Raw genomic sequence first — 10589 nt, 5'->3', positions numbered from 1 at the left:
TCTGATCAGTGTATTCAGTTATTTAGAGAAACGAAGAATTTTTAAAAACACAATTCAACCCCCCTTCTTGTGTTTTTCTCACCTTCATACTGGATAATGCATTATAACATTGCCCCTGGGGTTGGAAAAAACTTAATTTTTTTTATTAAAAAAATGATTTACCGCATGGAGGCCAAACCCGTTGGAGACGGTGATGAAATTCAATTTCTCATCGTCGTTAGATATGGATAAGGTAACATGTAAGTATTGAAAGTCGAGAATGGGAAAACTCGTCTCCACCCCACCTCATTGTCATGCCTAATTTTATTATTTTTGTTAAGGAGCCTAATTTTATTACTCATAACTTACTCCTTTCCATTAAAATTAAAAATAGTTTTTTTGTTTGAAACAAAGTTTTATTGTTCCTTTTTTCAAAACAAATTTTACAAAAAACAATAACCCAACAATCTACCAATAAAAAGATAAGTACAATAGTAATTTAAAAAGATTGTAAAAAAAAAATAGTATTATTCAAAAAAAAAAAAAAACAAAAGATAACCGACTCATAAGTCATAACGACTTAGCCTAGAAACAGGAAGACGCGTTTAATAAGCGTATATAAATAGGGCGTTGCTATACATAGCGAATATGTTTTTCGCGGATTTTCACGAAGCAAAGCTGGCAACTTTTTAGAACGTGGGCATCATAAAATACAAAGAATAGGTAATTATTAAAATAAAATAAGAAATAGGCAAAACAGCTTTTGTGGTTTAATTCCGGTATTTGTGGAATACACCCCCGCAGTTAGTGTTAATTAACCAATAAAATGCATTCGTGAAGCATTCGGCATAATTTCCTTCGCTATACTTAGCATTATCCATATAAATAACCTTTGCAGCCCTAATATTTTCTTCACAACAACATCACTGCTTCAAACCCTAATATTCCCATTCTCTTTCTTTATCTTTCTACTATGGCTTCCTACACCGTTGTGCTGATGCTTTTGGTTGCACTGCTGCTGGGTTCCACTGTTGCTCGATCACCACCATCATCGCCCATGTTTTCTCCGTTTTCATCACCTATAATTTCTCCCTCCGCTAACTCACCAGTGGCATCTGCTCCTCTTCCTGGTGCTCCATCTCCTTCACCATTCGCCGTCAACTCACCAGCATCTCCTCCTCCCGCTGCTGCTCCTGGTTCTCCAGCTACTGCTCCTGCTTCTCCCGTTGCCGCTCCTGCTGTGACTCCATCATCGATCTCTACTCCTCCATATCAAGCACCATCGCCAGCGATTTCTTCCTCCGCTAACTCAACAGTGGCACCTGCTCCCGTACCTGTGAAGAGCAGTCCTTCTCCATCACCGTCCAACATCAACTCTCCACCATCTCCTCCTACTGCTATTACTCCATCGTCTATCTCTACCCCTCCATCTGAATCACCATCAACATCCACAAACGGCGCCGCTTTGAACAGATTCACTGTTGCCGGCTCTGCTGCTGTTGTGGTTTTCGCTGCTGCTTTGATGATGTAGAGACTTAGGCTGAGTTTTTATTTTTTATTTTTTTAGGGTAGACGCTGAGTTATTTCTTTTTTTGACTTGTTTTGTAATCACAAATTAACATATTCCTGACTCTTGCTATTGTGTTTTTTTCTTATGAATTTGCATGAATCTATTTATGCTATTTGCTTGCAATTATTTTTTATATTATTATTTGCGTTGTCGATTATTATTGCCATCATCACCTTCGTTCACACTCTGTCAATGTTTTTCTGATTATGATGGACAAATCAGATTAATTGAAGGAAACCAGAATTGAAAATCGAACAAACAAAAAGAAAATTAATTTTAGTTTTGTTTGGTAATTTCTTTCATCAGAGCTAGTACACTCTCCCTCAAACATCCTTAGTCTTTTTTTATGAAAATTAATTATTGTAATTGATTGAGCATATGGTTTATTTCCTATTTCTATATGTTGTACCTAATTTCTAGTTTCAATAGTTGCGGCCATGTTATGAAAACAGTACTTCTATATAAGTGTGATTTGTTTCAATGATATACATATAAAATAGATTTGTTTCATTGTTTCAATGATTATTAATTTTAGTTTTGTTTGGTTTTCTTCATGTTACCATACCATTGACTTGGAAAACCAACCAAACCTAAACCTAATAGGATATGGTTCTGTAAATTTTAAGTATTGGGTTGTTGGAAAACCAACAAAAGTGGAAAATTTAGCAACTCACATACTTCTTTTTTTAGCAAGCAACTCACATACTTCTCATACAACAAGTAGCATGTCTAATGCACCGAGTATTGGCGTGTCTATTGTTGCGAGCACTGTTGCAATGCCACAACACAAGTGATAATGTTTTTCACTCACATTATCACTTCCTTCACATACATTGGAGACTTCCAATGTTAAAGAGGTTATGCCACAACACAACAAAATATCACTTCTCAAGCAGGGATGACAAAAATCCGCATAAAATCCGCCATGAGCACAAGGTAGACGGATACTTTAATGAATATTTATGTATAAAATAATCAAATATTTCAACTACCTGATATTTAATGGATATAGATGTGGAGTTGATGGTATCCGCACTCGAGCATATCCATTAACTCAAATATCTTAGTAGTCGACATTGAGGTAAAACACGTTGCAGACTTGCAGCCAACCAAATAGACCACAATGTCAATTAATTGGTATAGGGTATGTATGTTACAACTTAAAATAACAATGATTTTGACATTGAATAATTTAGGGATTATTTTTAAAAATTTTACAAAAAAATCAGAATCTATTTTAGGTTTATTTACAAATAAAAACAATCACTTTTTAAAAAGAAATTTTTTTAGTATGTTTGGATACAACTATATAAAAAATATTTTTTGATGTAAATTTAGTTCTATCTAGTGATTCTTTTGGTATGCTATCTTTTTGGTACACCTTGTGCTATGAAGACTACTTTGTTTGTTAATATATTACATTTTTTGCTTGGTAAAAAAAAATCTTTTCTTTAAAGGAAAAAATATATTTTCTCATAAGCTACACTTAACAACTTTGAAGTTGTTTTTAGTTTTTTTTGGAAGGATACAAGTGATTATTATTATTTTTTAAAAAAAGTATTTTTTTTACTTAAAAAATTGTAACAAATGGGCTAATAAACTGACGATTAATAAGATTGGCTATATTGTTGGTATTATTGAAAAATATAAGAATTTATATTATATTTGTTATATTGTAGGTAAAAGATAAACATATAGAGTTTTTTTTTTGACAAGTAAACATATCGAGTTTGTTATAATTAGAATTATACTCTTAAATGAATTTGCTTATAAATATTTTATATTGTTGGTGTTACTGAAAAAGATAAGAATTTATATCATATTTTTTGTCAAAAAAAAAGAATTTATATTATTATATTTGTTATATTGTTGGTAAAAAATAACATAGTTTGTTACAATTAAAAAGCTACAAACATCTATGTGTAACACTATATAAAAGACTCTTTCAAACAAAAAAAAAACACTATATAATAGGCATACACCATTTTGAGCTAGATTTTTTTCTTCTATTTTTACCCTTTAAAAAATTTATCTTTTTTATAATATTATTTAAATTATCAATTGAAAATCAGTTAAAGTATATTAAAATAAGAATAATCCACAAGAATATGAGAAACAATCCAAAACAATAGGAATAATATTAGACACTATAAAACAACTTTATTTTGAGTTTATACACAAAATATTTTTTCTATTGGTTAATATTTTTTTTCTTTCCGTTTTACTTTTCATTTAATTATTTTTACAACTTTATCCTTAATTAGTTGCCAATAAACATGTCAAAACGGCTGACAAAAAAAAAAGGTGTCAAAACGTACACTAATGTGCTCTTATTGACTATTTAGGCTAGTACAAAACTACAAATAGAAAATGTAGATAGATTTTTTTTTTTGAAGAACACCAACGTACAATCATCGTAAAAATAAAAGTGATTTTGATATAAAATAATTTAGAGATTATATTTTAGAGATTATATGAAAAATCAGAATCTATTTTGCGTTTGTTTAATGTAATAAAAATCACTTTTTTTAAACAAATAATCTAGTTTGTTTGGATACAACTATATAAAAGGGATTTTTTGTTACAAAATTAGTTCAATCTTTTAAATTATATTTTCTCTCTCCTCTAAAAAAAATCTATTTTATTTTAAGCTGCTCCTAACAGCTTCTCATTTGAAGCTGTTTTTAGATTATTTTTAGATTCTGATTTTTTTAAAAATCTGTAACAAACAGATGCAAAACTCGTAAAAGTGGTTATTTGTTTTAAAAAGGTGATTTTTTCTTAAAAAACTATAACAAACGGGCTCTAAATTTATGTTAAATTTTCTTTACCGGATATTTCTTTTTTTTTCTAAATAGGAGGATTACAATTTTTTTTAAGGAGGATTGCAAATTATTGTTTTTCTAAATAAATAAATACATCTGGTATTAATCTAAAATACTAATATCAAAAAAAGAAGATAATCTTGACAAAAAAAAATAATAATACAAAAAGATTTCCTAAAAAAAAATACAAAAAGATCAACATGGGTCATTAACAACTCACCCTATGATCCCTCAAAAAAAAACTAAATCACCCTATGAAAAAGCATCTTTACGCGGTTAGGCTTCTACAAATATCCTTCAGCCTGATCCTTTTTCACCACAGTTTCAAACCCTAATCTACTCCCTCAATTCTTATTTTCATGTTGCTTCAGAAACTTCATCAAATTTTTACTTACTATGGCTTCCTACACGGTTGTGTTGATGCTTGTGGCTACACTATTGGTGAGTTCTACCTATGCTCGATCTCTATCATCATCTCCCGTTGCCACTCCATCTCCTGCGGGTTCTCCCTCCGCTAACTCACCGGCGGCATCTTCTCCCGTTCCTTTGAGGAACGCTCCATCTCCTTCACCGTTCGCCGTTAACTCTCCAACATCTCCTCCTCCTGCTTCCTTTGGTTCTCCCGCTTTCGCTCCTACTTCTCCTGTTGAAGCACCTGCAGTTACTCCATCGTCGATCTCAACTCCTCCATCTCAAGCACCATCACCTGCGATTTCTCCCTCCACCAGCGCTAACTCACCGGTGGCATCTTCTCCCGTACCTGTAATGAGCAGTCCTTCTCCTTCACCCTCCGCCATCAATTCTCCACCATCTCCTCCTCCTCACGCTTCTCCTGCTGCCACTCCTGCTATTACTCCATCGTCGATCTCTACTCCTCCAACTAAAGCACCATCAACGCCCACAAACGGTGCCGCTGTGAATGGATTCAACGTTGCCGGATATGCTGCTGCTGTGGTTTCTATTGCTGCTTTGATGATGTAGAGAGTTACACTGAGTTTTTATTTTATTTTATTTATTTTGTTCTTTTTTAATCATGGATTTATGCTTTGATGATGTAGAGAGTTACACTGAGTTTTTATTTTATTTTATTTTATTTATTTTGTTCTTTTTTAATCATGGATTTACATGGATATTCAACTCTTTATTTACCTCAATTTTAATCTTTTCAACTCTTTTTGTTTTCTTACAGTTATTTTCTGGTCTTCGTTATACTATTGTTTGATTCTCACACAATGGCCGTAAAAAAATCTGCCTCGGTTTTCTTTTATTAGGGATAAATTAGTATTTAAATTATAGTGTATGTATTTGAAGGGAACCAGAATTGAAAACTAGGCAAAAGGAACATAATTTTTTTTTTTTGTTAATTTATTTCATACATAACAGCACACGCATACGCAACACAAGCACCGTAATTGTTAGAAATATAGTATACGAAATGTGCATAAGTGTACATAAGTTTAACAATTAATATGGGACAAGACTCAAGAGGCAAGACATTAGTGATTAGCTTAATGTATGAGGAGGTATACAGTGTGGTGAAGCCTCAATATTATCGTTATTGCAGCTCAAAATACAAATGTACATAAGTTTGTCTATTTATAAATGTTAGGAGTATATTCTAGATATTACATTCTAAAACTTTTAAATATCTAGATCTTTCATGATATTTCCTAATACAAATGTAGAATAGATTTATTATATGAACAACTGAGCTATTTTAGAAAATTATAGATATGATCATCATCATTATATAACAAGTAATAGTTATTCTATAAATCGCAATTATAAATATTTAAAAATGTGTATTATATTTCAACACTTCCTAGATGCGTTTTTGGTGTCCTCGTGATCTTAGCTCAGTTGTTGGGACAATGCATAAAATGGTCCAGGGTTCAAACCCCGGCCACTACCCAAAAAAAAGATGCGTTTTTGGTGACTCTAAGCTTAGTATGTACTATGTAGTTGCTCAAATATGAATTTTTGAAACTATCTCCTCCTACATTGATAATGTTAGGTATAATATCTGATTTTTAAAAGTATCACCTCCACCATGATACTGTTTTGTGACATCTCTTGTCACAATATTTGTTATAGGGACTTACTCTTGATCCAATAGTTGCATTTGTCTTCCTAAGCTTGTACTCAAGTTGAGCTTTTGAGGCCACATGCCTTCATATTTATCGCATGAGCTTGTGTGCTCTATCTGAATTGGAGTCTCATATGCCTCGTCTTTATGACATTAGCTGAACTTTAACTTAGGGTGGCACTTTGGTGACATAATGTCACCGTGACATTAAATCTGGGCCACACAAAGTGTTGTGTGGCCCAGTTTAATGTCACGGTGACATTATGTCACCAAAGTATTATCCCTTTAACTTATGAGATTTAGACTGGTAGGCTACCTGAACTCATCTCTCTTCTTTCTAGTTTTGGGTTTGAAGTCAAACAAAGTCGGATCGTGTGTGTACATGTACTCATTTGTGTTTGAGTTAAAGACCTCATTTTCTAGATTAGTGGGATAGTATGAGTCATATTATTGAAAAGATGGTTTAAAATAGAGTTGGTGACAAGGACATATTTTGCTACACATAGTGAATGACTGAATGCCGGCTCTGATAGCACTGTTGTAAAATATAGGGTTAATTAAGTAAATGGTCCCTGTAAATATTCAGAATTTTGTTTTTAGTACCTATAAAATAAAATCACAGTTTTTAGTCCCTATAAAATTTTCCATCAGCATTTTTAGTCCTTATAAAATTTTTCCATCAGCATTTTTAGTCCCTGTAAAAAATTTCCATAAGATGCTTAAGGAAAATGTCATAGGGACTAAAAAGTGTGATTTTATTTTGTAGGGACTAAAAACAAAACTGTAAATATTTATAGGAACTAAAAACTTAATTAACCCTAAAAATATAATAGGAACTAGTAGTGGAAGGGTTAGTAACATAAGATAAAATGCAACACATTAGTAATCAGCTTAGTGTATGAGGGGAATTTAGTGTGGTGAATCCCTCAAAATTATTGTCATTGCATCTCCGGCTTGAACACAATTGTACATAAGTTTGTCTATTTATAGGAGGTATATTCTAGATACTACATTCTAGAACTTTCACAAACTACAAAACTATTTTGAAAAATGTAGAACAGGTTTATTCTACGAACTAGTAAGCTATAAAAAAATCTAGACATGATCATCATTCTATAACAAGTAATTAGTTATTCAATAAATTGCTCATGTATTCTACAAATATCTATAAATGTGCATCATATTTCAATAGTAATACAAACAAACGATGACACACAACAAAGGTAATTTTATTTTGGAATCAGTTATTTGACACTTCTTTATTCACAATCTTGTCAATTACTGGTTAAAGCTCAATGAATGATTCTAAATCCTGGGTGTCGTTAGTGACTTTTTCAACCTCTGTGTGTTTCATTGACCAGAAGAAGCCAAAAACTAAAAACATATCACTTGAAGAATTGGTTAAGCCAACTAAGCAAAATTAGTGGCAAATGCTAATGGTAATGATAAAATTGCAGTACCCCTTGTGTGTGAGTTCTACTGTTAGTTATGCACCATGAACAACATGTTTTGATGCACTTTCACCGATGCTGCTTTCAACCACAATCTCCGCCTAACATTTTAATCCAAGTTATCAAATAAAGTAAATTTCATTATGGAAAAATTAAGAAAATAGCTTCTCTTTTTTGTTGGAACACTAGTTAATTCTAGTGAGAAAATTGGAAAGAAAACACTATGAGAAACTAGTGTGTGGGTATGTGACTTAAAAATGTCCCACATTGGAGAGTCACCCCAACTAGTAAGTGTTTATATAAGGGTGGGGTGACCTCCAAGGGTGTGCCCTTGGGGTACCCATTTTTGTGAACGGGTGAACGCTTACAAAATATATAATATATATATTGCGCGACGCCGCCGTCCGACCGGCCGGGCTTGGGTCGTGGGTTAAAAAAATATTGATATATATTTTTTGTCACTTGAAAATGTTAAATTAATTAATTAATTTTTCATTATACGAGAGCGTTACGCGTAACAAATTGATAATTGATGTGTTACAATCCGACCCGATCCAAAACGCATATCTAGAAAATTCCGGATATTTCCAATTAAGAAACAAAACGCGTTTGCTTAAGGATTAAGCAGACTTAATCCCCAAGTCACGCGTAAAACGCGTTTGCTTAAGGATTAAGCAGACTTAATCCCCAAGTAACCCGGTTTTTTGTTACGAACTCTGCCTATAAAAGGAGAGCTCGCCCCACTCATTCTGCACACCAAATCTCACAGTCGATGCTTCCTGTGCGGTTTCTCTCTTCTCCCTTCGATTTGTGTTAACGAATCATTCTTCTGCTTCTACTCCTTTCTGTCCCTTTCGGTTTCGAATAGAGCGGTTACGTACCGTATCGAGTGGCTTCGATCAAACGATTGAACCATATTTTGAGGTGTAATTCTCGAGCGACTATATACTGTGCAGTATATACTCGTAACAACGATCTGGGCTGTTTTATCCTGGAGACGGCGTGGTTGATAGTCTACCTTGCACAAACTAGGGTAGTGCCGCGAAACGTCTTAAAGAAAGCGACCTGGTCGTGACTCATCCAGTAATTTCGTTCGGTATAATTTTTAAATCGAAAAACAACAATTCCATGTTCTTTGTTCTTCAAATGAGAGACTCTACCTACTTAGAGACCATCTTTGAAAAAAGTATAACAATATTACTCGTTATGAGGAGGTTTACAAGCTTGTAGCATATCGATTGATCTTGGTCATACGAATTCTCAGTTTTTTAATTTTTCTACTTTGAAACGTAGATGTAAGAAAGTTCTTCCTTTGATTGATCGTAACAAGAAGTGAATTTATGATGAGATTCATCTGCAAAGTCATGTTATATATTTCTTTAGTGATGTATATTCTCTTCCATGCCTACTAGTATTACTTTCACACTCAAATTTCTTTTCCAGTTTTAAATGATGTGATCAAGCTCGGCTTACTAGTAAGGTGACCTATAAAGAAACTAGGAATGTTTAGTATGAAAATCGTTGTGAATTCAAACAAATAATAACACTGATAACCGGCAATTTTGTAGGTTATCATGTTGCATTTATCCCCCATAATGAACATAATGAATGGGGAATTGAGTGAATCTATGGTCTAAAGCATCCAATAAGTGACTATTTAAAATTTATGGTTTTAACTAATTTTTAATGTTATTTAATCATTTTGAACTAGTAATGTTTGTTTTGGATGTTTGATGGAACAATGTGAGGAATAGTAATGAAGATCTAAGAAGCTACATCATGAAAAAGATGCATCAGTGTGAGGAATAGTAGTGAAGATCTAAGAAGCTACATCATGAAGAAGATGCATCGCTGAAGATACAAGATATAGCATACAATATCATCAGCTAGGTTGTACTATTGTACGAACTCATGAGGCCCTTCTTATCGTTGCTTGATGAGTGAATTCTCCCTTCTTATCATTGCTTTAATCATTTTGCTTAATAACAGATGAAATCTTATTCACTCCATTGCTGCGTCCAAGTGAAAATCAAGTGGAGCTCCTTGTTACAATATTATGGAGCATTTAGAAAAAACGAACCATGAGGCTTTGGCAACATGTGGTGGAGTCGAGCAACCAAATTTTAGAGCGAGCAGTACATGTGCTCGACCGCTGGAGGTTGGAGAATTAGAAGCAAGGGAATAAAGTTGTTGGTTATGTTCACGTCAACCATTCATGCGCAAGGGATGCAACAACACCTTGTATCATCTTCATTGCTAGGGTGGAAACATCTGACATCTAGGAGGTTTAAATGCAATGTTGACTCGTCTTTCTCGGTCTCCCATAATAGAGTGGATATCGGTTTGTGTATTGTGACGATGTTCGTGCTTGTATGCAAAGTGGAAGTAGAGGAGGCACTAGGACATTATCATGTTATTATTATGTAGATCAATGAACTACGTTGAGCGAATGTTGACTTCATGGTTGTTTTGTAGAAAGTTGTTGACTACTTTGAGAGAGACAACAAAGATATCATAGAATTTGAGGTTGTTATGTGGGTTTGTATGCACTATTGTAATTTTTTTTTTTTTGAAAAGCTCTCGTATCGAGTTTATTTAGGACAAACAAATAAGGCCGCTCATGTTTTACCTCAAATAACCACGTCTCGAGTTAGCTCTCATGTCTTTATATTGTTATG

General features: G+C 33.4%; 2 protein-coding genes across 2 annotated transcripts; both read left to right on the top strand.

The window, feature by feature from the left end:
- Window positions 1-864: 864 nt before the first annotated feature.
- On the top strand, window positions 865-1594 carry LOC146932653 (uncharacterized). The gene has a single exon (XM_085704372.1). The coding sequence runs from the start codon at window positions 953-955 to the stop codon at window positions 1508-1510; it is 558 nt and encodes a 185-aa protein (XP_085560498.1). The 5' UTR covers window positions 865-952; the 3' UTR covers window positions 1511-1594.
- Window positions 1595-4428: 2834 nt separating this feature from the next.
- LOC146932652 (uncharacterized) lies at window positions 4429-5628 on the top strand. The gene has a single exon (XM_085704371.1). The coding sequence runs from the start codon at window positions 4771-4773 to the stop codon at window positions 5353-5355; it is 585 nt and encodes a 194-aa protein (XP_085560497.1). The 5' UTR covers window positions 4429-4770; the 3' UTR covers window positions 5356-5628.
- The last annotated feature ends 4961 nt before the right edge of the window (window positions 5629-10589 follow it).

The sequence above is a fragment of the Medicago sativa genome, chromosome 4 (genome assembly GCF_051527215.1).
Source record: "Medicago sativa cultivar Bolivia chromosome 4, Bolivia_mono, whole genome shotgun sequence".
NCBI lineage: Eukaryota > Viridiplantae > Streptophyta > Magnoliopsida > Fabales > Fabaceae > Medicago > Medicago sativa.
Note: the sequence above shows the minus strand (reverse complement) of the source record. Positions and strands in the feature narration are given on the sequence as shown.